This window comes from Muntiacus reevesi, chromosome 12 (assembly GCF_963930625.1).
Source record: "Muntiacus reevesi chromosome 12, mMunRee1.1, whole genome shotgun sequence".
In the NCBI taxonomy this organism is placed as follows: Eukaryota; Metazoa; Chordata; class Mammalia; order Artiodactyla; family Cervidae; genus Muntiacus; species Muntiacus reevesi.
The window spans coordinates 54,187,487-54,213,732 of record NC_089260.1 but is presented as its reverse complement, the minus strand read 5'-3'; the positions used below and the strand labels follow the sequence as shown (position 1 = coordinate 54,213,732).

The 26,246-nt window shown below is 47.9% G+C and overlaps 1 protein-coding gene across 5 annotated transcripts in view; it reads left to right on the top strand.

Moving 5' to 3' along the window:
* Positions 1 to 24,511, top strand: part of FAM110B (family with sequence similarity 110 member B) — a 137,292-nt gene extending 112,781 nt beyond the window's left edge. For all 5 annotated transcript variants that reach the window (XM_065903278.1, XM_065903275.1, XM_065903274.1 and 2 more), the window contains one exon: positions 20,268 to 24,511. In XM_065903278.1, coding sequence (XP_065759350.1) covers positions 20,581 to 21,726 — 1,146 coding nt within the window. In that variant the 5' untranslated portion in view covers positions 20,268 to 20,580 and the 3' untranslated portion in view covers positions 21,727 to 24,511. The remainder of the gene's footprint in view (positions 1 to 20,267) is intronic.
* Positions 24,512 to 26,246: the final 1,735 nt, after the last annotated feature.

Genomic DNA, 26,246 nt, shown 5'->3' with positions numbered 1-26,246 from the left:
TTTCTCATGTGGTTTCTTTTTTCCAGTGTCTCCCTGAGATAAATTTCATTTTAATGGTCAATTGTAAGTTGATAAAAGGAGCAGTTCAGTCTTTATATTATACATATTGGCTTCATTTATTGAAATGTCTTTCTAGATACACTTGTAAACACCAGAAAGCTCTAACTCCTTGAGTTCTAGAGGCAGCGGTTGGAGTGATCTGGAGGACCTTAGTGAGGTCCTTAGGGCTTCCCGGGTGGTGCCAGTGGTAAAGAACCCACCTGCGAATTCAGGAGATGTAAGAGATGCTGGTTCGATCCCTGGATCAGGAAGATCCCCTGGAGAAGGAAATGGCAACCCACTCCAGTATTGATGCCTGGAGAATCCCATGGACAGAGGAGACTGGAAGGCTGTTGTCCATGGGGTCATAGAGAGTCAAACAGGCCTCACACAGCATAGCACACATGCACAGTGAGTAAAATAGATGAACGTGAACATTAAAAGCCTCCATCCACCTTTAAGGCTGTTAAACAAAAGAGAAGAATCCCGTTCCCTCCCTGTAGAAATCAATAAAGAGTGTCCCAGAGAGTCGGATCCCCTCTAAGCTAATGGAAGAGGAAATTACATGAATCCAAATGTTCAATTGGAGACGTTGGCATCGCATCTGAAGTAGTTTCTGGCAGCATCTCTCAGTTCAAAGCCTGTGGCTTCATTTTGCAGACATCTGGGGTCCTGACTACAGAATTTCATAACTTGGTTACTGAATTCCAGTTGCTGGCTGAATGTTTTCTGAAGAACTTAGGGTGACATGATGGCAAACCCAGGCTGACATGTTACACGCCAGTGTAGCTGCTGTTGGCACATTTACTCCAGTGAGCATCCCACTCCTGGTAACCATAAAGGCTGCCTCTGACCTCCAGGCACCAGCCTGCCTTCCTGGCTCTTGGTCATCACTCCACTGCCTAGTAAACAGCTCCTAATGTGGATTTCCTCCATCAGCCTATAGACTCGCGGGCAGTTTCAGAGCCTGTGCTCTGCTTAAAGCACTCTGCATGTTCTGTGTATAGAAACATGCTGTGTAAGAATTAAAAGATGCTTACTCCTTGGAAGAAAAGCTATGACAAACCTAGACAGCATATTAAAAAGTAGAGACATCACTTTGCCAGCTAAGGTCCTTCTAGTCAAAGCTTTGGTTTTCCAGTAGTCATGTATGGATGTGAGATTTGGACCATAAAGAAAAATGAGCACTGAAGAATTGATGCTTTTGAACTATGGTGTTGGAGAAGACTCTTGAGAGTCCCTTAGACAGTAAGGAGATCAAACCAGTCAATCTTAAAGGAAATCAGTCCTGAATTTGTTGGAAGAACTGATGCTGAAGCTGTAGCTCCAGTACTTTGGCCACCTGATGCGAAGAGCTGACTCATTGGAAAAGACCCTGATGCTGGGGAAGACAGAAGGCAGGAAGAAAAGGAAGTGACAGAGGGTGAGATGGTTGGATGACATCACTGACTCGATGGATGTGAGTTTGAGCAAATTCCGGGAGTTGATGATGGACAGGGAGGCCTGGTGTGCTGCAGTCCATGGGATCGAAAAGAGTCAGACAAGACCTAGCAACTAAACCACCACCACTGTGCCCTGGAGGATTCAGACCCAATCCTCCAGACAAGCGCAGTGCAACTGTGCATGCATGAATAGTTGTGTCTGACTTCGTGACCCCATAGACTGTAGCCCACCAAGCTCCTCTGTCCATGGGAGTCTCCAGGCAAGAATACTGGAGTAGGTTGCCATTTCCTTCTCCAGGGGATCTTCCCGACTTGAGGATCAAACCCACGTCTTTTATATCTCCTGCACTGGCAGGCAAATTCTGCACCACTGGGACCACCAGGCAAGCACAGGGAAGTCTGATTTTTATCTTATCAAGTGAGGACTAGATTGTGATGTTTCTGTTGTTCAGAAGATATTCTCATTTCCTGAGCAAGCTGTTAGGATAGTTATTTTCTCCCACCAAGGGTGCAGTGAAACTTTGAGAGCCCCATAGAGAATCTTATCAAAGAGCTTCTATTGTCACTGCCACTAACTGGGTTTATGGTAGTGGTGGTTTAGTTGCTAAGTCATGTCCAACTCTTTGTGGCCCTATGGACTGTAGCCCACCAGGCTCCTCTGTCCACAGAATTTCCCAGGCAAGAATATTGAAGTTGGTAGCCATTCCCTTCTCCAGGGGATCTTCCTGACCCAGGATTGAACTGTGTCTCCTGCATTGCAGGTTGATTCTTTACCGACTGAGCCACCAGGGAAGCCAATCTAATCGGGTTTAGGGGGCTGTAAGAATACCTCTCTTCACAGAGTTTGAAGAACATCCTCCAGCCTCTTACCCACCCTCCCCACGACTCTAACCTCGGGCACAGCTAGTCCTGTGGACTGCAGCTTCTCCCGGCAGTGGGCACACAGATCTGCCACAAGCAGGACAGACACTTTGTTCTGGAAGCAGCCTGAGGTCTGGCATCCTCCAGGCTGGGGGTGGGGAGGGAGCCTGCTAACGCTGTTTCCTCCCTTCCTTCCTTCTGGGCTCACATCCAAACCTGGCCGCTCTTCACTCCTGGCAGCCTGGGACGTCTCCATAACTGTTGAGGGCTCTATGAGGGCACATGCTTTTAGAAAACAGATGGACCTGGGCTTGTTCCTTCAACTGATCAGCTTTTAGGCAAGCCACTTAGACCTTCTGAGCCTCAGTGCCCCCACCTGCTAAGCAGGACAGGTGATACCCTGTTGATTCTAAGGTGTCCATCTATCTGGCATGAGGTGTCACAGAAGGATGGATCCCCATGAAAGATTTTCACTACTTTTTCCCCCTTCGAGTTTAGTGGTGATGCCCGTTTAGACACCTGGAAGCTCTGAACATCAACAACCACCTTTCGCCCCAAAGCAAAGTAATTCTCTTTCTTGTTAAAAAAAAGAAAACTGCATGTCTCTCTAAACATATTTAAACAATGCCAGAGACTGAAGCTTAAAAGCCAAATCCCATTTTTTCACTTTGAATGAGTCATTTTTCTTTAGTAAACAGGAATGAGAAACTTACAGTTAATCAAGATAGAGGCAGATAGTTTCATTTGAAAAGAAAATCATGAAGGAATAGTGTTAGAAAACCATATTGCATTTGAATGAATATTGAAGGTAGAGTTTTCAGATCTCATGAAAGGTTTTTGTCCAGCAATGTGTATAGTTTTCAAGGTATTTATCAGATTACTTTTCATATAGATTTTTAAAAAAATTATCATCATCCTTAGAAAGCCTCTTCAGTGAGCTGGCTTTTTTTGTTTTGGCAGCAGGCGTAGGGAGGTGGGGAGGTACAAGCAAAGCCTTTTTGATAGTTTTAGCTTTTTATTCTTTTTTTTTTTCAGCTGCACCGCACAGCACAGGGGATCTTAGTTCCCCCACCAGGGATCGGGCCCATGGCGCTGCATTGCAAAGCAGCTTCTTAACCACTGGATGGCCAGAGAAGTCCCTTAGCTTTATCACATCCTGTGCTGGACGCGAGTCAAACAAGGAGACTCTGATCTCCACTGTCCTGCAGGGTCCAGAGCTGCGCTGGGCAGACCAGAGCGGGCACCCTGCCCCCAGGTGGGGGAAGGGGCACTACCCCACTCCACAGTCAGGACTGCAAGGGGAGCCCCAGGGAGGTGGGATGGGACCCAGAATGAAAGGTCAGAAAAGACTTCACAGTGGGTCTGGGAACACTGGCAAGGCTCTGGTAGCGCCCTGGTAGAGGAGGACTGGGGGAGCCAGGGCAGGGAGCAGAAAGGGCAGGCGGGCATCAGAGAGCAAGCCCGGGAGGAGGGGATCCTGGGGCAGGTGAGGATGGACAGGCGGAGCACGTAGCAGTCTGGCCATCTGCCTGCTGCTGTCCTTCCGGTCGGCTTGGAGCAGAGCCGGAGCAGGCCTGGGCCTGGTGGAATGACTGTATCAGCTGTTCCCAAGCACCTTGTCACTGGACCCAGAGTAACATCTCAGGTGCAGACTGTGGTGAAGCCTTACCCGGTGCCGTTCTAGGCTTGAAAATGGTTTATGTGAGACACGTTAAGTGCTAGAGATTAAAATACATGCTGCAGAAATAGGTGCTAGACTTGCGTGTCTTACTTTGAAAAGTATTTGTCTCACCATTCCGTCTGAATCCTTAATGAAAAAATACTGCTTCTCTTTTCTGAGTACACTTGAGACAAGGAACTAGTTATTCTAACAACTGCTGAACTTTTCCAGAACCAAAAACAATTCCAGAGATGGAAAATAATTCTAAGTGTTGTTTGGCAAATGAGATCAGCCATACTCACTGTTGTTGTTAAGAGTTGGTTCCACTGTAAAACTCAACCTTGTGTTGACTTCCCTTTGGACCATATTTGTGTTCTAAGCACAATTCAGGGCTAATGTGCCCACTAAGTTGTGAAAAAACAGTTCCAGTGCATTTCTGGGCTGGTGCCTCTAGCTCTCCAGTGGGAAGAAGGCACTTGTAATATTGTTTCAAATTTGTAAACAGTGCGTCTTGAGGTTCACTTCCCAGGTTTTTTATCTGAGGCTATCCTGTGTGTGTATGTGTGTGTGTGTGTGTTTGTGCATGCGTGTGCATGCACGCTCAGTCGTGTCCCACCCTTTGCGACCCCTTGGACTATAGCCTGCTAGGTTCCTCTGTCTATGGAATTTTGAGCCTTTACTATACAAAACAATGAGCTCGCTAGTCTACTGAAGTGAAAGAGTTAGTTGCTCAGTCATCTCTGATTCTTTACAGCTCCATGGACTATAGCCCGCCAGGCTTCTCTGTCCACGGGGTTTCCCAGGCAAGAATACTGGACTGGGTTGTGGTTCCTTTCTCCAGGGGATCTTCCCAACCCAGAGACTGAACCCAGGTCTCCCGCACTGGGGGCAGATTCTTTGCCTTCTGAGCCACCAAGTAAGCTTTGCATTTTAGATTTTAGTTCACCTGGTACCTGTTTTAGTGAGCGCCTACTGTATGTACTGCTGGGGGCTTTGGTAGAACTGGCCATGAAAAGCAAGTTCCCCTTGCTCTCCAAATGCTCTGTGTCACGCACAGAATGAAACGTGGTCTATGTTCCCGTTGTTCTTTTCAGTCTCATTATTTTCATCAGAGTTTGGCTAACTTTGGTGGATCTGCAGTCACTGGTGTCAAGAAAGAAATGCGTGGAACTCAGTTATTAAACGTTTCACCTTCTCTGCATGCACATTTACACAGTGAGCGAGTAACAGGATTATTTGATTTAACAAGTTGAAACGATTTCTTATCTTCTTCCTGCTGGGGAAAGAAGCTGGTTCTTAGCAGTGAGTGGCCAAGAGAGTAGGTCTTAGATCTTAGGAAGTAGAATTTCATCAGTGTGGTTTCCTAATGTAAATATACTCACAGTATTTAAATGTAAACCATTTAGAATTACATCCCATGTATTATTTTGAGAGCAGGAGTGATGCTGTGACCTGGGAAGATGGACCAGGGTATAGGCATAGAGATCAGGTGTGGAACCCACAGCCGCCCGGTAGTCTCTCAGACAGCGTTGTTGCTATCTTTGGACATCAGTTTCCTCATCCATGCATGTGCTCAGCTGCTAAGTCATGTCCAACTCATTGCAACCCCACGGACTGTAGCCCACCAGGATCTTCTGTCCATGGGATTCTCTAGGCAAGAATACTGGAGAGGGTCGCCATGCTCTCTTCCGGGGGATCTTCATGACCCAAGGATGGAACCTGCGTCTCCTGCGTCTCTTCTTTACTGCGAAGACACCTCGGAAGCCTGTTCTTCATCTGTAAACTGGGAATAATAACACTTGCTTTAGAGATCTTGGTGGGATTGAATTTTGAAACCTAGAAAACACATTAGTACAGTTCTCTGTACATTAATACACATGTCTGTATTAGTCACTCAGTCATGTCTGACTCTTTGCGACCCCATGGACTGTAGCCCACCAGGCTCCTCTGTCCATGGAATTTTCCAAGCAAGATTACTGGAGTGGGTAGCCATTCCCTCCTCTAGGGGGTCTTCCCAACCCAGGGATCAAACCCAGGTCTCATCCCTTGCAGGCAGATTCTTTACCATCTGAGCCACCAGGAAAGTCCCTACATTAAATATATGGTATGTGCTTAATAAGAAATGATCATTATGAACAGGTTAATTTTTAAGCATAACTTAGTGATTTTCCTAATACATTCCTGGTGAATTTGGTCCACTCCCCCCAAATCACTGATTTACTTTTTCTTCTTTCAAGTTGATATGTGTCATTGTTTTAACTCATTTATTTCACAGTACTCACACACATATTTAAAACATATTTATTTCCTTTACCCCAAGGCTGTTCATTAGAAATTGAAAATGTTTTCACAAAGAAAGTTTCTGCCTGAATTGCCACTCTGCTACAATTGTCATAGAGTATGTATAAATTTACAGCCAAAGAAAAATGCAACATGCAGAGTGTACATGCCTACAGTCCATGTCAGTGGGAGAAGGGGACACAGTGTCCCCAGAGCCACACAGCGCTGGATTCTGGTCTGGGTACCATTTACATTTGCTGGTGTTGGGGGATCAGACCTCTCTCATAAGGGGGTGATGGTGACGATGGATGAGATGGTGAATGTGAGCCCGGAAATGGAGTCTTTGTGTGGGTGTGCTCAGTCACTCCGTTGTGTCCAACTCTGCGACCCCATGGACTGTAGCCCACCCGGCTCCTCTGTCCATGAAATTCTCCAGGCAAAGATACTGGAGTGGGTTGCCATTCCCTATTCCAGGGGAACTTCCTGACCCAGGGGTTGAACCTTTGTCTCTGCATCTCCTGCATTGCAGGCAGATTCCTTATCCCCGTGCCTCCTGGGAAGCCCGGGGTTTCCATGAGCTGCTACTAACGGTCACGATACTTGAGTGTGTTGAGATGTCATTGCTGCTGCTAGACGGTGCTCCTGGTCTGCCTAACTGGGGAGCCAGTTAACTCTTGCCTGCGTGCTCAGTCACTCAGTCATGTCCAGCTCTTTTTGACCCCATGGTCCACTGCCTTCCAGACTCCTCTGACCATGAGATTCTCCAGGCAGGAATACTGGAGTGGGTTGCCATTTCCTTTTCCAGGAGATCTTCCCCACTCAGGGATCAAACCCAAGTCTCCTGCATTGGCAGGTGGATTCTATACCACGAGCCACCTGAGAAGCCCCTCAGCTAATGCCTCACGTTAACTAGCTGGTCTCCTGAAACCTGAGACCTGAGGGTGCTGGTGTGTGGGACGGGCCAGGCCTCCACTGGACTCTGCGTTCATAAAAAGTTTGGTGTGCCTCGCATGTACTTGCAGCCGGACAGAGACTGCCTGAAGCACTTCTGGGAGAGGACTAAAGAGACTGAAAATAGGATCATTCTATGTTTCTGTGGATAAGGCCAGCAGTCCTATTGGGCTGTCATTAGGAATTCAGTTGCCCTGCTTTTAAACTACTTGTCTTTTTTTTCTATTGAGGAAGCCATTGTATTTCCAAGCAATTTTTGGTGCTGGTTCCATGCAGCCCCGACTTCTGACATCTCAGTGCTGGGCAGGAACCCTTGCCCCCACATCCACACAAGTTGATTGGCCCTGTTAGAGCAAAACTTTCTTTGCCTTTGGTTAAGACTGTTGAACCAGAAATACAATTTTTCTTCTGATTGTTGATTTCATTTTAATTGTCTTAAATAAAGAGAAGGGCATTTTAAAAGAAACTCATAACATTTTCTTTTTTAGAGTGGACTTACTTACAAATGAAGCCTGTGAACAAGTTTTCTAAGTAACCTTGGAGAATGACATTAAAGTCAAGGCTCCATTCTGGACTAAGGTTTAACCAGCTGCTTTTCTCCTATCAATTTTAGATTTGATTTCATTTTTAATAATGGTTTTATTATTTACTCTAGGCTGTTTCACTTGCACAACTGTTTGTTTTGAAATCTAAAACCACATATTTTCATTGAAACTCAAATAAAAATGGGGTCACAACAGTGACCTTGTAGACAGAAACTGCCTAGTCAACCCACTTTGACAGAAATAGCACCCACGCTATCTCCTGAGAGCAATGGAATCGTTTTAAGACAAAAGATCATTCAGTTACCGTAAAACTTGAAATGTAATGATGGGGGGTGACGGTGCCAAGTTGTGGATATGGGGGCGAAATTTAATAACAGCTTGTGTTGCCTGAACAGACGGGCTGCCCTGCCTAACCCTTTCAGCACACTCCCTCGCGAAATTCTCACCATAGCCCCAGGACGTGTAGGCATCATTACGGTCAGCGTGTCATCAGGAGGAAACTGAGGCACCCTGAACTCAGTAAATGTGCCCAGGGTCACAGAGCTGTTACGTGCCGGACTCCAGAGTAAATGAGGTTGACCTTAGACCCTGGACCTGGCTCTGAACTGAGGGGCTCAGCATCAACAGGCCGACAGATGCCACCTGGACCCTTTCTACTGTCTGGCCTAGATTCATGAGGAATGAATGGGCAGTGAATGTCCTCTTTTCTCAGGCCCCAAGAATGCACCCTGAATTCTCCTCTCCACCTTTGGGATGAAGTCTCAGACACCACCAGTAGCCTCTTCAGTTCATCTTTAATAATTCAGAGTCCTTAGATCAGTTTCAGGAGTGAAGACTGAAAACCTCTAGCCTCTCTTATCCTGTTTGGGCCGCCTCTCCATTTCCCAGCTCAGGCCTTTGTTGGCTTGGAAATCTCAGTGGAGGCAGGGGCTTCACAAACCTGTGGATTTGCCCTCTTCCCCCTTTCCAGCTCATTATTAGGTGTCACTTCTAACCTGGGCTTCCCTGGTGGCTCAGACGGTAAAGAATTCGCCTGCAATGCTGGAGACCCAGGTTCCAACCCTGGGTGGGAAGTATCCCCTGGAGAAAGAAACAGCTACCCACCTCTGTATTCTTGCCTAGAGAATTCTATGGACAGAGAAGCTCGGCAGGCTACAGTCCATGGGACTGCAAAGAGTCGGACACAACTGAGCAACTTTCACTTTCACTTTTCTGACCTGGGGGCAGGCCCATGAGGGTCTGTGAAGATGGCAGACCCTCTGTACCTGGCTCTGTACCTGGTGTCCCCGCGCATGGGGGAGCCCGGAGCTGGTTCTCTTTGGGAGCTTTTGGGTTCCCTGGGCGCAGCCACCAGTCTCCCACCTCTGGGGGTGCTCACAACCTCCCCTCAGTGCAGGGCACTCTCAGTTCCTTTTAAGATAACCCTAGACTGGGACTTCCCTGGGACTCCAGTGGTTAAGACTTCGCCTTCCAATGCAAGGGGTGTGGGCTCGATCCCTAATTGGGGAGCTAAGACCCCACATGCCTTGCAGCTAACAAACCAAAATATAAAACAGAAGCCATATTGTAACAAATTAATAAAGACTTTAAGAATAATCCACATTTTAAAAAAAAAACAACTTTGTTTTTTAAAGATAACCGTAAAACACCTTTCCCCAAGGGCTCGTGTGGCCCAGAAAACCAGCACTTTGTACTGGTGGAAATGGAGCTTCCTCTGGCCGATGTCCTGGGGTAGAGGGTCCAGCACAGACCCTGTGTCTAGCCCTTTCAGATTCTATCAGCTCTGTGTCAGGCTTTCTGGAAGAGTGAGGGGTCCTGAGTCCAGCCTCAGCCTATTTGAGATGGGGGTAGGCACAGGCCATGGTCCAAACCACTGCTCTGAGCAGAGAACCAAGACGGCCTGATACCAGCTCCTTAAGTGATGCTGTCTTCCACTCCTTCTTTGCCCCTGACATCACACCAAAGTGAAAGTGAAAGTCACTCCAGTCATGTCTGACTCTTTGCGACCCCATGGGCTATACAGTCCATGGAATTCTCTAGGCCAATATACTGCAGTGGGTAGCCTCCCAATCCAGGGATCAAACCCAGGTCTCCCAAATTCCATTGTGGGTGGATTATTTACAAGCTGAGCCACCAGGAAAGCCCAAGAATACTGGAGTGGGTAGCCTATCCCTTCTCCAGGGGGGTCTCCCCAACCCAGGAATCAACCTGGGGTCTCCTGCATTGCAGGCAGATTCTTTACCAACTGAGCTCCCAGCCCTGACATCACAGCAAAGCTCCTGGTAACAAGTTGTACCCGCTCCCCTCCTCCCTACAGACTCACTCAGGTCACAGCGCCACCTGGAGGCTGTTTCCATAACGCAGTACATGACTATCTAATTTTCACACATTGATCCAAATACCAGTGCAAGTGTGTGCTGCCCAACCGTGTGCCCAGCACGCCCTAGGAGAGCCCAAGGGTGGGCTCTCCTCCTTGGTACACACCCATGAGGGTCTGAGAAGGCAGAGCTGGCCTCTTGGCACCTCTTCACCATTCCAACCTGGTGTTTCTATCCTCCAGCTGCACAGAATGGATGTCAGAAGAAACAAGGCTTAAAGGACCTGCTGAAAGGTAGAGAAATGGTTTACCCAACAGGTGAAAAATGAAAACGCAGGGGCAAGGATTCTTTTATTGTGTAGCACGTGAAGACCCTCTCCAGCTCACTGAAAGAGCAAGCTAAAAACTGGGATACTGGAATCAAAAGCTTAAATGTTATTAGGACAAGTCCATGGTTTCTGAGAATATTCAGAGTGAGAGTGTTTTTGGCAGAAGACGATTTCATTTACAGCTTGGAGCTGATTGCTGATGGCAGCGCTGAGGTCAGAAGAGAGAAGATCCAGCCATCAGGAGCTGAGGAATTGCAGCAGGCGATAAGCAAGGAGGCACGTCACTCAGTAATTGAAAAAGTACAGGTCCCGCCGAAAGGGTGGTGGTTTGGACTTAATGCTTCCAGATGTCTGGGCCTCTCATTTCTTAGTTTCCATTTGATTTATCTTGTGCAAATTCAGTCTTTTTCGGATACGTGCTTTTGTTACTCCGCCGTTTACCTTTTCAGTTTTATAATTCTCCTGTTGCACTCTTTACAAGTTATTTTCACAGCATAGAAGGAGTTACTAAAGGGAATGGCATTGGGAGGGGTAGGAAAAGGGGGTGACAAACATGGCATATTCATATTAAAATGGGTAGGTTGATGTCCTCCAAATGCAATGTCATTGCTTCCTTTAACCCATGGAACTAAGCATTGAATTTAGGAATGCATTATGCTTCTAAGTATAGTTTTGTGATGACCACAGTATCGTTGGCTGTCTGCGACGCGAATGAGGGAGAGGACGAGTTTCCTGAAATCCCGCTGGTTAGGGTCATCTCAGCAGAGGGAGGGCAGGTGTGTGGATATGCACAGCTGGTTCCATTCTCGTGGGCTCAGGCCTGGGGTGCAGAGAAGAGAAGGAGAAAAGATAGACTAGTGTGTGCTTCCCCAGATGCTTGTCAGCGGTGGAGCAGGAAGCCCAGAATCATCCTCCGCAGCCCCTTACCCCCCACAGCCAGACTGACGCCACGTTCAGACGCATTCAGGGTGGTTTGGCTGTAGACCCAACACCATGTTCAGACCAGTGCAGGTCTTAAAACATCTCTTGAAATCGTCCAGTCTTCCCTCCAACCCCAGAGACACCCGCCTTGTGAGGGTGACACAGATGAGAAGAGCCTCTATGTCCTTATTTAACATTCTCAATTCCCCAAGTAGGTAGGTAGTATCACTGTGCCCATTTTGGAGATGGGAAACCTGAGACCCTGGATGGAGAAGTGACCTGCCCATGGCTGCTCAGCCCTTCCAGGGCAGAGACAGCATCCAGACCTAAAGATCGTGCCCTTTAGGGGGTCACCCCTTAGAGCCCGCTGCCTCTCCCTCCCCGGGCCAGCTCTGCCCAGCCTCCCTGCAGCTGCTCTGCTCCCCTCTCGTCCTGGCCCCTCCCCGCAGCCCCTCCTTCCCAACAACACACCTGACCCTGTCGCTAATGCATCATCACCCTCTAAGGCTCCCCCGTTAAGCTGCCTGAAATGCAGAGTCTGTCCACCCCGTTCTCACTCCTGTAGGTCGGTCCCCATGCACCCCTCTCCCACCAGCTCAGCACTCCGCACTGACCACTGGGTATGTTTCAAGTTTCTCGGATGAACCATGAACTCAGCGGAGAGCTAGATGCCCTGAGGACAGACGCCCCGTCCAGTTCCCCTCTCCTCCTCTGTCTTCTGATTCCCGAGAAGCGGCGGGCGGGGCAGTGCTCTGACAGTTCTGCCACGCTGATCAACATTATTCAATTAATAGTCATAGTGTGTGTGTTGAATCTTTTTTCTAAATTGTCAAGACTTTCCTGTTTCTTTACATCTTACACATAATTGCGCAGTCACTAGGTACTAATGGATTGATTCAACCCAGCCCACGGTTCCGTAAGCACCATTAGATTTTGAGTGTTTTTCTCTTGCATTTATAAAGAATTCAAAAGTTAACGCTGTTGCGGGAGACTATATTCTTATTTCAATGAGGCTTCTCTGCTCTTAAATGAAAAAAAACAAGATTACAGTTATGAAGGTGGCCCCAGTCAAGTTGGAATCTTAACAGCTGACGTCAGTAGGCTCAGATGCTGTTTCCAGAAAACCAGGAAGCAACACGGGACACGTTTACTTGGATTGTAAACATTTTGTGATCTGACCTTTAGGAAGCTAAGAAAGTCACTCTTCCAGAAATCTTTTTAACCTCAAAGGTAAACGGCTTCTTTGCTCTTTGCCTCCAAGACTGTTGTTGTTCAGTCGCTAAGTCGTGTCCAACTCTTTGCAACCTCATGGACTGCAGCACACCAGGCTTCCCGGTCCTTCACTATCTCCCAGAGCTTGCTCAAACTCATGTCCATGAAGTCAGTGGTGCCATCCAACTATCTCATCCTGTCATTCTCTTCTCCTGCCTTCAATCTTTCCCAACATTAGGGTCTTTTTCAATGAGTTGACTCTTCACTTTCAGGTGCCCAAAAAACTGGAACTTCAGCTTCAGCATCAGTCCTTCCAAGGAATATTCAGGACTGATTTTCTTTAAAATTGACTAGTTTGCTTGCAAATTAGTCCAAGAGTTTTGCAAAAGAGTTTTTCAAAAGAATCCAAGCGACTCTTGAGAGTCTTCTCTAGCACCGCAATTCAAAATTATCAATTCTTCAGCACTCAGACTTGTCTAGGTCCAGCTCTCACATCCGTACATGACTACTGGGAAAACCACAGCTTTGACTATACTGACCTTTGTTGGTAAAGTGATGTCTCTCCTTTTTAATATACTGTCTGAATGTTGGAACAGAAGGCATTTTCAAGCTCGCCAAATTCAACACATTTTCGTTTTCATAGATGAGATCCAGACACCGAGATGTGAGGTGACTCAGAATGGAATTAGTCAGACTCCCTCTTTAAAGCCATTTCCACCTTTCTTCTGCCATAACACACATGAGAAATGATCAGTGTTCATGTACTGAAGGAGCTTCTACTCATAAATCAGAGATTGTGTTCCATCCCAGGATCCTTGCTGCATCTCTAGGACTTTGTTCTCACCTAAAGTTTAAAGATCAGTTAGGTGTTAACTGTTTGGTTCTCTTTACTTACCAGGAGCGTGTGGCCCATGATTGAATTTTAAAGTAAAGAGTCATCACTCAGAGATCTGGGTTTGCTGCATCAACTATGAAAGCCATTCCCCATGGCAGTCCCATAGCTGGAGACCCCTCCACAGAGGCCACAGTCACCCTGGACTGCCTGACCTCAGAGTCACGGGATGCACGTTGCCTGGGTTACAGGAATTAACTTTATGCATTTTTCACATAAACTGTGTGGACATCAGCTCATTTTCTATCCCTCACTGCCCCCCAGGTTGTAAATGCTCTGAGACCAGTGTACTGGGTCTCCCCAGTGTCCCATACATCAGCTCAGATCCTGGTCTCTACCTAACCATCCAGTGAGGAACTGGCAGATGTGAAGTTAGAAGGATGCAGGCCACTCTGGTTTTAGAAGTTTCAGTTTGCTGGGATGGCTGTTTCCACACCTCCAAAGCCAGATTTTTACTCTGTAAGAGACCAGAAAGCCGGGCTCACATCCTCTGTGCCAGTGTCTAGGACCTACTCTGATGCTCACCCGTACAGGACTCAGAGTCTGTCCCATTCCTCTTCCACCCAAAGGCTGGACCCATTTCCCAGGCACCACCTGGGGTCTGATGAGAAAGGCAGAATCTGAGGTTCACCCCAACCTGCTGAGTCAGACTCAGGGTGTCGGGCAGATCCCCAGAAGCACAGGCACATCTACGTCTGAGAGGCATCGCCAGAGCCGGCAGGGAGCCACTTTGTCTTCACCCCTGGGTCCTCTGTCCCCAGCTGGCTCTGCACCCCTTCAGCCCTCCCCACACAGATAACGTGGCCCCTCCAGCCCCAGTCCTCTCCATCAGGAAGAAGCAGGCAGGGAGGGCTGTGCCCACGATGCCCCCCGGGCCGGGCTGCTGTTGAGTTCACGTTGCCCTGACTCAAAGAACTGCCCTATGCTCTGGTTCAGCAACATTTTCTCCTCCAGTTCTTTTTATGCTTTCATGACATTCTCAATGAATATTCAGTGGAGTAGAATGTAGGCAAAATGGTCTGTGAATGGGAGTTTTCCTCAGGCTTCTATTCTGTCTCCTTAGCCCTCCACCAGGGATCAAGCAGGATTGGATAATTACTAATACTTTAGTCGATGAAACCCTACTTGGCTGAGATCAAATTTTCCTTCCCTGAAACAAGATGAAGAGGCAAAGAGCCCCCTCCAGGCCTGCTCCCACCAGTGCCCAGGCACTCCTGCAGGCCTGCCTTGACATCAGGGTTCAAATGAGCCTGCCGTCAGCAGAGGGTCTTGTGCCTGGTCACAGCTCATGAACACAGGTCACGGTTATCACATCTGTGACATCACAGTGTAACTCCAGGTTTCCGGGTATCTTGAATGTGAGTCTACACTCCAAAACACCAGGTGGTCTATACCGCTGTGTGCCAGCCAGCACTGTTGAAGCACCAAGAAGTGAAAGAGCAGAATTAAGGACTGTGACACGATTAAGAGAAGACACACTCTTTGCCACCATCATTATTTTTTAAGTAGGTTCAGTGCGTCGACTCAAATAGGTAGGAAACATCAGTTGTGCCATATGGGGCTTCCCAGGTGGCGCTAGTCATAAAAACCCACCTGCCAATGCAGGAAATACAATGCCGGGGTCCAGCCCCGGTGGAGTCCAAGGGTTCCCTTCGGATGAGTGGCGTTGGCAAAGAAAAGAAAGCCAGTCTTGGTTGAGTGTAGGATCAAGACTACTTTATTCTTTTACATCAGTGCTTATATACCCTAAAACCAATAATCCTTTAAAGAGGTTTAAGGAGGGCGGAATGATAAGATTGTGCCAGGTGCATAATCACGGGTTACATCATAAATAACTTTCCAGAACAGCCAATACCTACACATAACTTTTAAACAACTCAATGGCAGCAGCTAGTCAGCTGTGAAAAGCCATCTACAAACCTTATCTTGGGAAGCTCAGCCCTGGGCGATGTAGCTCTGGTATGTAATCCTAAGGGTCAGAGGTCTCATGAATTCCCTTGTGATCACACCCTAAGGAATCTTCTCAATCTCGTGATGGCTTCTATCTACTTTTGCTTATGGGATAGATAGGCCTGTTTATTGGGACCCATGTGCCCCCAGGGACTGTGTTGCTGCCATGCAAAGGTTTCAAGGAGGGATTTTAGGTAAGAGTCAGACTAGTTTTTAGGGAACATAGAAGAACGCCAAGCATCAGAAGATGAAAGGACGAAGGCCTGGGGGTGAATGGTGGGGCGGTCTCGAGAAACCCCCGGAGGTCCGGATGCCTTTGCGTGCAGGCTCCTTGAACCCAGACCTTGTCATGGACGGGGTTTCTCTCGCCGCTCCAGACAATACAAGAAACTCGGGTTTGATCCCTAGGTTGGGAAGATCCCCAGGAGGAGGAAATGGCAACCTATTCTAGTATTCTTGCCGGGAGAACCCCACGGACAGGGGAGCCTGGCAAGCTACAGTCCATGGGGTCACAAAGAGTCAGACACAACTGAGCACATTATCCTATACCCAACCAGTTCCTACAGCTTTTTCTGTGGCTTTTGATGCTTCTTATAAGATGCTTTCCCCCATCCCCAAAGAGTTTAAATTAAAACTTTTCAACTGTGACCACAGTCATGTCTAGACATCATCAGTGTGTTGACTATTACTAGGGAAACTGGGAATGACAGGAAAGACAGGAGAGGGGGTAGAAACAGAAAGGAAATGGAGTGTAAAGTGGTTACAAATAATAACTTTATCTAACACAAACCTCTCAGGCTGGTTTTATGTCTGGTAACACACCCTCACACAGCCCACCCCACCCCCGTGCATGCCTGGAGGAACCATCCTCAGGCTGTCTGCCTCTGTCCACCCATTCTCAGGGTTTCTGTTACATGAAGATGGAAGGTAGGGTGGAAGGAAGACAAGCTTTCTGGGGAATGCTTCCTAAAACAGAGCCTGGGAGTCCTGGGCCCTCGGTCCTAAGAGTGCAGAGGGATGAATCTCATTTAGTTTGAATGGTACCAAAGCCCCCTGGACGGACAGGTGGGCATGCTGGAAAGTCAGTTGGGGTGGATATTTTGGGGGTTCCAGTCCAAATATGGCAGACTTAAAAAGAACACTACTGTGTAGGCCCGAGTGAGTTCTAGTGCCAGTGGATGCTATGTGATAACTACAGCTCATCATCCGAAAAACCTTCCCATAGGAACAGTACGTGCTGGAATCATAGAACGGTCTGGTCACAGGCCAGTATCCCCATGGGCCCTTTTTGAAATTGGAAATAACACACTCATTCTTGGGTTTCCCAGTTGACACTAGTGGTAAAGAACCCACCTGCCAATGCAGGAGACTTAAGAGACACGGGTTTGAAAGCTGGGTGGGAAAGATCCCCTGAAAGAGGAAATGGCAGCCCACTCCAGTATTCTTGCCTGGAGAGTCCATGGACAGAGGAGCCTGGTGGGCTTCAGTCCATGGGGTCACACAGAGTTGGACATGTCTGAAGTGACTACTCACACACTCATTCTTGGCTGCTCAGAACCTCGTGCTTTTAGAGCGAGAAGGACTAGTGGGGATCTCATCCAAGCACTCATGTCACAAATGAGGAGACGAAGCCCCAGGGGAAGGGGCCCAGGCTCTGCCCGCCGTCACCCGATGGGTGATCTTCCCACTTGCTGGAGGTTTGCAGTGGTTCTTAGTCACAAAGCTGCTGTGCATAGATGTCCGCCACCTCCTTCACTCTGCTCCTGAATCTTCCAGCACTGTCCCTTCCGCGGACACGTTTTGGAAGCTGCAGTGATAAGCAGTGAAAATGTTACACGCGCTTAGCAGAAACAAGGCCTCTCCTGGGGGCCCTCAGGTTCCCTGGGGGCGGTCCAGTGGGGTTACCTCTGAGCCCAGACTCTGCTCCTGTTCTGGCTCCCCACCCCGTCTATGGAGGACTGGCTCCCTGGGGGAGGTGCACCCAGGCAGTGACTGAGTGGGCCCCCAGGCTCTGAGGAGGAATCCTCACTCCTCTGGCATTTCATTCAAAATATGTTCAAAGAAACAATCCTACTTCATCTTCATAAGAGGAGATAGTTTTTTAAAAACTAAATTGAAGTATCATAATAGCACCACACAATTAAAGGAAATCATTAGGAGGAATTGCCTTGAGGCTTCTTAAATCTTGCATAGGAAAATATTTTTATTAGAATGAATCCATTTGCAGATTACTGAAATGGTCTCTAGCAAAACATGACGATGAGTGTTCTTAGAGACTGAGTTTTCAAAGATGTTAAGGGAAACTATCAGCCCCCGCCCAAGCTTTTTTAATAGACACTTCCTTTTCTTACCATGAGAGCAGATGATTTTATACTAATACCACTTTATTTATTTTGTAAATTAGTTACTGGATATGTTAGTTGAATCAGTTCAGTTCAGTCACTCAGTCTTGTCCGACTCTTTGCAACCCCATGGACTGCTGCATGCCAGGCCTCCCTGTTCATGACCAACTCCCAGAGTTTACTCAAACACATGCTTATTGAGTTGGTGATGCCATCCAACCATCTCATCCTCTGTCATCCCCTTCTCCTCCTGCCTTCAACCTTCCCCAGCATTAGGGTCTTTTCAAATGGGTTAGCTCTCCACATCAGGTGGCCAAAGTATTGGAGTTTCAGCTTCAGGATGTTAGTTGAATACTTACTCTCTTAACACTCCTAATTATAACCAACGATGCTGAGTGGGTCTGAACCAGTTTTTGGAATGCTGATGCGCTCATCAGTGTTCTCTGCCAACAGTGACAGAGAGTTGGTGTTCAGAGGGCTGCAGAGACAAATGTGGCACTGTATCATGTGCTAACTAGTAGTTGGCACGCTAAGTCACATCTGACTCTGCGACCCCATGAACTGCAGCATGCCAGGCTTCCCTGTCTTCCACTTTCTCCCAGAGTTTGCTCAAATTCAGTCCATTGAATCGGTGATGCCATCCAACCATCTGGCCCTCTGTCACCTCGTTCTTCTGCCCTCAGTCTTTCCCAGCATCAGGGTCTTTTCCAATAAGTCAGCTCTTTGCTTCAGGTGCCCAAAGTACTAGAGCTTTCGCTTCATCATCACTCTTTTCAATGAATAATCAGGATTGATTTCCTTTAGGATGGACTGGTTTGATCTCCTTGCAATCCAGGTGACTCTCAAGTCTTCTCTAGCACCACACTTTGAAAGCATCGATTCTTCTGTGCTCAGCCTTCTTTATGGTCCAAGTCTCATGTCCATACATGACTACTGGAAAAACCATTGGTTTGACTAGACGGACCTTTGACAGCAAAATGATGTCTCTGCTTTTTAATATGCTGTCCAGGTTTGTCATAGCTTTCCTTCCAAGGGACAAGTGTCTTTTAAGTTCATGGCTGCAGGCACCATCTGCAGTGATTGTGAAGTCCAAGAAAATAAAATCTGCCACTGCTTCCACTCTTTCCCTTTCTGTTTGCCATGAAGTGGGGGAATTGGATGCCATGATCTTAGTTTTTTCTAATGTTGAGTTTCAAGCTAGCTTTCTCAGTCCCTCATTAAGAGGCTCTTTAGCTCTTCTTCACTTTGTGCCACTAGAGTGGTATCATTTGCACATCTGAGGTGTTGATGTTTCTCCTGGCAAGCTTGATTCCAGCTTGTGATTCATCCAGCTGGGCATTTCACATGATGCACTCTGCATGTAAGTTAAATAAGCAGGGTGACAGTACTTCTTTCATAGGCTTGTCATACTTCTTTCCCAATTTTGAACCAGTCAGTTGTTCCATGTCTGGTTCTAACTGTTGCTTCCTGACTCATGTACAGGTTTCTTAGGAGACAGGTAAGTGGTCTGTTACTCCCATCTCTTTAAGTAGAAAGATTTATCTTGGGAGTATTAATAAGTGTTTCACTGTAGTGGTCTTGGTGGGGGGTGGGGGAGTCAAGTTGTTCAGAAGGCCATAAATAAGACCCATGAATGCTTAACTATTATACAAATTTTCTATGTAACATATTTAGGTATGATTTACACCTTCAGCTTGTCTTATTAGTTCTCTGGGGGACTTGGTAAAATACATACAAAAAACTTGATTTCTGCCCATTGTGTGAAAAATTATGGAGCATTTATAATCAGACTGTCTATTTATATGGTTGATCTACACGTATTTCTAGTGGGTTTCTTGTCTGTTTGGTGCTAGTTTAGTTAAAAATAAGCTTGTATTTAATGAGATGAACTTAGTACACATTCCGTTTACAGGAGATGGTGTTTTCAAATACACTGGTTAGCAAAAATAAGATAAATATGCTGCCTTTTAAAAAGCCGTGAGTGATTACTGTCGTTTCTTGCCATCTTTTAAGTTTTTGAAGCGTTAGGTGCTTGTTAAAGTGTTAGAGTGACAGAAGTCAGAAGTTTTGCTTCATTGCAAAACAGGCATCTTAGAAGTCAAGGAGACTGTACCCTAAGCAGATAAGAGAGCCGCAGGAATCCAGTGGCATGTCAGGAAGTGGGACCTGGGCTTTGGGGACCCGCATTTCTACTCTCATCTGGTGTTTCCTGGGTTTGGGTTTAAGTGATGCCGGGCCGGGCGTGATCGGGAGGCGGGTCTCTCTGATGGGGAGGCGCCGGGAGGAGTTGGCGCGTGGGAAGCCTCCGCCGCTCTTTTTCCGGAGCCGCGCCGGCCTCCGAGCGCCGGGCGCGGGCGGCGGGGCCCCGTGCGGCCGCCGGGATCAGCTCCCTCCCGGGCTGGCGGGGGCGCCCCGGGGCGGGGGCGGGGGCGGGGGCGGCGGGGCGGGGGCGCGCGGCTTCGCTGTTGCTACAGCCGTGATGTCACTCGCCCATCCTAACCCGCGGTTGGTTGTTGTGTGTTTCAGCTCTGCCTGCAGTTGAACACAAAGACCTGGAGGAGACTCCCACATCCTTCGGGGAGGAGAAAGGAGGCGGCGAGGCCCGATTACAGGAACTTGGGGGCTGGTGGCCTCTGCGCACCGGCCGGCCGGCGAGGGGGCGAGGGGATTAGAGTCCCGGGGCGGTGACCGAGCGGGAGATGAGGCGCTGCCGCCGCCGCTGACCCTCGGTTCTGGAGCAGCCGCTGCGCTTTGTGCTGCCCGCACATGTGTCTGCCCAGCTCATCCGGAGGCGCGCACACGAGCATCCACCACGGCCGCCGGGGAGAGAGTGCCCGCCATGCCCACGGAGAGCCTACAGACAGGTAGCATGGTGAAGCCGGTCAGCCCCGCCGGCACCTTCACGTCGGCCGTGCCCCTGCGCATCCTCAACAAGGGGCCCGACTACTTTCGCCGCCAGGCGGAGCCCAACCCCAAGAGACTCAGCGCCGTGGAGCGGCTGGAGGCCGACAAGGCCAAGTACGTCAAGAGCCAGGAGGTCATCAACGCCAAGCAGGAGCCCGTGAAGCCGGCGGTGCTGGCCAAGCCCCCCGTGTGCCCGGCCGCCAAGCGCGCGCTCGGCAGCCCCACGCTCAAGGGCTTCGGCGGCGGCGGCGGCGGCGGCGCCAAGAGCGAGGGGGGCGCGCCTCGCGAGACCCTGAAGCTGGAGATCCTCAAGAACATCCTCAACAGCTCCGAAGGCTCGAGCGCGGGCTCGGGCCACAAGCACAGCGCGCGGAACTGGCCGGCGCCCCGGGCCGACGCGGCCGAGCTGCACCGGCACTCGTTCGCCGAGTCGCTGCGCGCGCGCCCCACGCCGGGCCGGGGCAGCCCCCAGGAGGGCGGCTCGCACGTGGGCCGCCGGCTGCCCGAGCCCGCCTCTTCCGCCGCCGCCGCCGCCGACGCCTTTCTGCACGTGTCCCACAGCTCCTCGGACATCCGCCAGGGGCCCGGCGCCAGGCCCTTGAAGGCCATCCTCCCCTGCAGCAGTTCCGCCCCGCCGCTGCCCCCCAAGCCCAAGGTGGCCGCTCCGGCCGCAGTGAAGTCCCCCGAGGCCGAGGCGACCGAGCCAGCCGGCGGGGTGGGCCGGAGACCCTCGCTGCAGCGCTCCAAGTCGGACCTGAGCGACAGGTATTTCCGCGTGGACGCCGACGTGGAGCGCTTCTTCAACTACTGCGGACTGGATCCAGAGGAGCTGGAGAACCTGGGCATGGAGAACTTCGCGCGGGCCAACTCGGACATCATCTCGCTCAACTTCCGCAGCGCCAGCATGATCAGCTCGGACTGCGAACAGTCTCAGGACAGTAACAGTGACCTTAGGAACGATGACAGTGCCAATGACCGGGTGCCCTACGGCATCTCCGCCATCGAGAGGAACGCGCGCATCATCAAGTGGCTGTACAGCATCAAGCAGGCCAGGGAGTCGCAGAAGGTGTCCCACGTGTAAGAGGCAGCAGCGCGCCCGGAGGGAGGCAGGGGGGTTCTGTGTCCGCGCCTCGGCACTTGTGAAGATTGTGAGGTCTCCTTGAAGTGTTGTGAGCTTCTCCACTCTCTTTGTGTTGCTTGTTGTGCAATGTCTTTCCAGTTGCATGCCCGCCAACACGGGGACTGACCTGGCGTCCTCCGCTACCATCGCTGCAGAGCCTGGCCGGTCGCGCGTCACCCGCCCCCAAGTGTCAGGCCACATCCTAATTTAGGGCTTCAATCTTTGGCAAAACTGTTTACACGGAAAACGGTATACAACTTCTTCAATATTTATGTGGTTCTAGTGTTTTTATATCCCGCGCTATGGTGTCTTAATTAAAAGTTTTATCAACTGGCTTTTAAGTTGGGAGTAGCATCTTTTTGAATTTAAAAAAAGCCAATTTGCCTACATGTGAGACCCAAACGGGAAAATAAATGGGCTCTGCTGTCAAACAGATAGTGAGGGATCCCAGAGAACTGGGCTGGGCTTTCTGAGAAAGAAAGTAGGGAATCCGATGTCAGTCATTTACTGTTGACAGTCCTCTTGCCATTTACACAAGTAATGGCTGGGGACACATCGTTCTGTGTCTGATTTGGTGTATAAACGTTGGTGGTTCTGTGTAATACTGACCCCAAGGAAAGACAATCAGATACAATGAAGGGGATTAAATCAGGAGGTTGGGTGTTAGAGGGGCTTGTTACTATTAATCTGATTGGGTTGATTTAGAAATTTCGACTATCAATCATTTGACAGAACTGGCCACCCTAGAGCTGACACTGAATGTTTTTTGTGTTTTTTTTTAAGTTGGTTTTTTTGGTTGAGAATTCCAAGTGGATTCTCCTCCCTCCCTTTGTTGTAATTGTTTAATCTGGGAGAGGGGAGTGGGGCTTGGGTGGTGCGAACTACCTGAAGACCACTGAACACAAATGGAAATGCCAGCCATATCAGTTTAGAGCCTTCTCTTCAGAAGTCAGTACCTTTGGTAGCTGAACCAGATCTGGGCAGCATGACTATGTCCTCATGCATATGATAACCTGTGAGGCTGCAGGGAACTTGAAACATGACTCTGTGTAGCTTTTCAACCCGAAGATCCGTAGGGCTGCATATCAGCTTGTTGCCCCATAAGCTGTCCTACAGGTGGTCTAGTTGGCTGTCCGTCAGCTGACAGTCATCCGGCAGTAGCCAAGGGGTCCACCTGGGATGCTCAGCTTCCTCGCTCTTGTAGACACGCCCTGGAGCTCCCAGCAGCACTGCCTTAGCCTTCATCAGCTCATAGGACACTTTTTATGCTGTAAATGCTGTAAGACTTTGTACATACTTCAGTTGTTTATGAAATCTTTAAGAAGAAAAAAAAAAAAAAGTTACTCTAATAAATAGCTCTGGTGCAGGCTCTGATGGTGGTGGTTTCTCTTTGCTTTTCCTTCACTCCCTCCACAGAAGTTTCACTTTGGACTGTGAGCCAGAAGGAGACTTTTGAGGGTCTTGAAGAAGCAGCATTTCATTCAGTTATTTTCACCATATCCCAATCATTCTGAACAGCTGTATTCTTCATTGTAGTTAGATCAGTGTGCTTTTTTGCTAAAATAGTTTCATCAAGGTTCGTAAAATCTGCTGCTGCTGCTGCTTAGATCACAACTTTCAGTTTTTTATCTTTTCCTAAAGTCAGGATTTTTCACATCTTCCACCAAACTCTTAAGTTGTAATTATTTGTTACAGCTTCTCACAGTGGAGTTCTTACAGTGGAGACAGACCTTTGAAATTTATAGCCTTGTTCTTATTTGAACAAACCCAGTATCATTAATGTTACATATGTTTATATAGTGGTCCACTCATTCATTCAAAAGGATATATGATGAGTGATTCCCTTTTCAGGCCTTACCATTGACCCAAGACTGCTGTGGTCAACAACACAGTGTCTGCCTCAAGGAACTTAGATTTTCATTTGACTTTTCATTCTAGTGAAGTATCATTCCTCCCAGTGGACCTGTCTTACCTCGTGTTATTAATAGGACATTGAGTATTCAACAGCGATTTAATGAATCAAGTTATTTGAAGATTAACATTTTTTAAAAGTTGCATATAACATGTAAAAGTAAAAGGATTATTTTAAAAGTTTCGGAAACAATATGATTTGCAACTCTTACACTCACCAACATTTTCCTTTGAAAATCAGATTTGATGCTTTGACTGTCTACTGGTTTTGAATTTTTCTGGTTCTCTTCTTAATTTTAATTCAGCTAGAACTCTACTTGCCAGAAGAGTCTGAAATACTGCTATGAGTGGTGATGGTGCAATGGATTAAAGATAATAGGATGAAAGCTTAATATTTTTATATATACACACACATTTTCTTCCTTCATCATTTGGATAGAAATGAAGCCATTTAAAATATTCATGGCTTTAGTATTTATATACCCATCTCTCTCTGGGGCTATTGAAATACCAAAGATAGATGTTACTTTCCTAAAGTAACTGGTGGTGTTGGAGATGAGGGCTTGGCAAATTTACTGTCACTGCCTATGCTGTTTTAGTTATAGATTTCAGTCTTCCAGTGCTTCAAAACCACCTTAACCTGTGTTCTAACAAACCTATAAATCACCCCCACTATTGTTTAGTCTAATCGTCTGTGACCTTTATACCATGAACAAATGTGAGGCTTTGGGTTCTTATGAAATTTGGGAGTTCCTTATTTTCTTTTTGTCTTTGAAATTAGAGCTTCTATAAAGGATGATTTCAAATGCTTCACATTAAATCCAAGAGTAAGCCATTTCCTCATTGTGAAGTCCTTTTTGCAAAATGCTCACTTTTTTTAGCTCATGGGTGTAAGTATATTGATAGTGTGTGTGCGTGTGTGGTGATACTGTTGGTGTGAGTATTGGGCTGTAATATAGTTCAGCCCACTTTTATTCCCCCACACAATGCAGAGTGACGCAGGATTGCACTAGCTGGCCCTAGAGACTAGTTTCTTTGTGCAAAGCAGCATATTTGAAGACAATCCTCCCATACCCACCTCCTCTATCATTGACTCTGTTCAGGCTCTCATCTTCTCTTGATTGCACTGTTCCTACAACTTTCTAACTGCAGGTCCCCCTCTACCCAGTCAGCCTCTACCCATCCCATTTCTTGCCAAGGATATTATAATCAACTCTGTTCATGTCACTCTTCTAAGTAAAAACATCCCTCCGCTTAAATAAGTTGCTCGTAGGATTAATCCTAACTTCTTAACAAGATTGTCAGGCATCTTGCTGTCAGGCCTCACATTCTGTGTCCCTTTTAGCCACCATGCCTAGGCCTCTGCACTCCAACCAAACCGAAGTTTTCACTGGGGACTTTTTAACCACATCAGTGATCTGTCTATATCTGTGTGGTGGTAATGGTGGCTCAGAGAGTAAAGAATCTGCCTGCAATGCAGGTGACCTGGGTTCGATCCCTGGGTTGGGAAAATCGCCTGGAAAAGGGAATGGCTACCCATTCCAGTATTCTTGCCTGTGAAATACCATGGATAGAGGACCCTGGTGAGTTACAGTCCATGGGGGTCACAAAGAGTCAGACAAGACTGAGCAACTAACACACTCAGTGATCTAACAAATTTCCCCACTATTCAGCAACTTAAGACAAGTATTTGTTATCCTGGTTTCTGTGGATCAGAGATCCTGGTGAGGCTTAGCCAGATGGTTCTGGCCCAAGCTGTCTCATCAGGCTGCAGAGAGGAGTCAACCAGAGCTGCATTATCTGAATGCTTGACTGAGGCTGGATGATCTGCTTCTAAAAGAGCTCATGTGGTATCAGCAGTCCTTACAACGTGACAGCTGGCTCCCCCCTCTCCACGAGAGAGTGACCTGGGCAGGGAAGAAGCCAAGTCACACACCTCCACCATGCCCAGTTCATCAGGAGAGTATTACCAAACACAGCCCACACTCATGGAGAGGAGAAGGAGGCTCCACTGTTCTAAAAGAAGGAAGATCAAAGAATTTGTGGGCTTATTTTTTTTTTAAGTTTTTTAAAAATATGGACTATTTTTAAAGTCTTTATTGAATCTGTTACAGTTTTGCTTCATGTTTCAGTTCTTGGCTCAGACATATGTGAGATCTTAGTTCCCTGACCAGGGATCAAACCTGCACCCCTGCCCTGGAAGGTGAAGTCCTAACCATTTGACCACTGGGGACATCCCTGTGGACTTACTTTAATAAATATCACCACTACTGCTATGCCAAGGACGTCCCTGTGGACTTACTTTAATATCACCACTACTGCTATGCCAGGGACATCCCTGTGGACTTACTTTAATAAATATCACCACTACTGCTGAGTTCCTGGGACTTTTCATTCTGTGAGGAATGCTTTCCTTTCCCTCCTTGACCTTGTAGACTCAGCTATCAACCAGTGAGTTTTTTTTTTTTTTTTTTTTTTTGAGTGTCAGAATTGCCTTATCCTGTTAGATATGATTTTTGTCATGACCACCATGGCCCCAGCCTTTGCTGGACTACGTGGGTGCCTCTCTA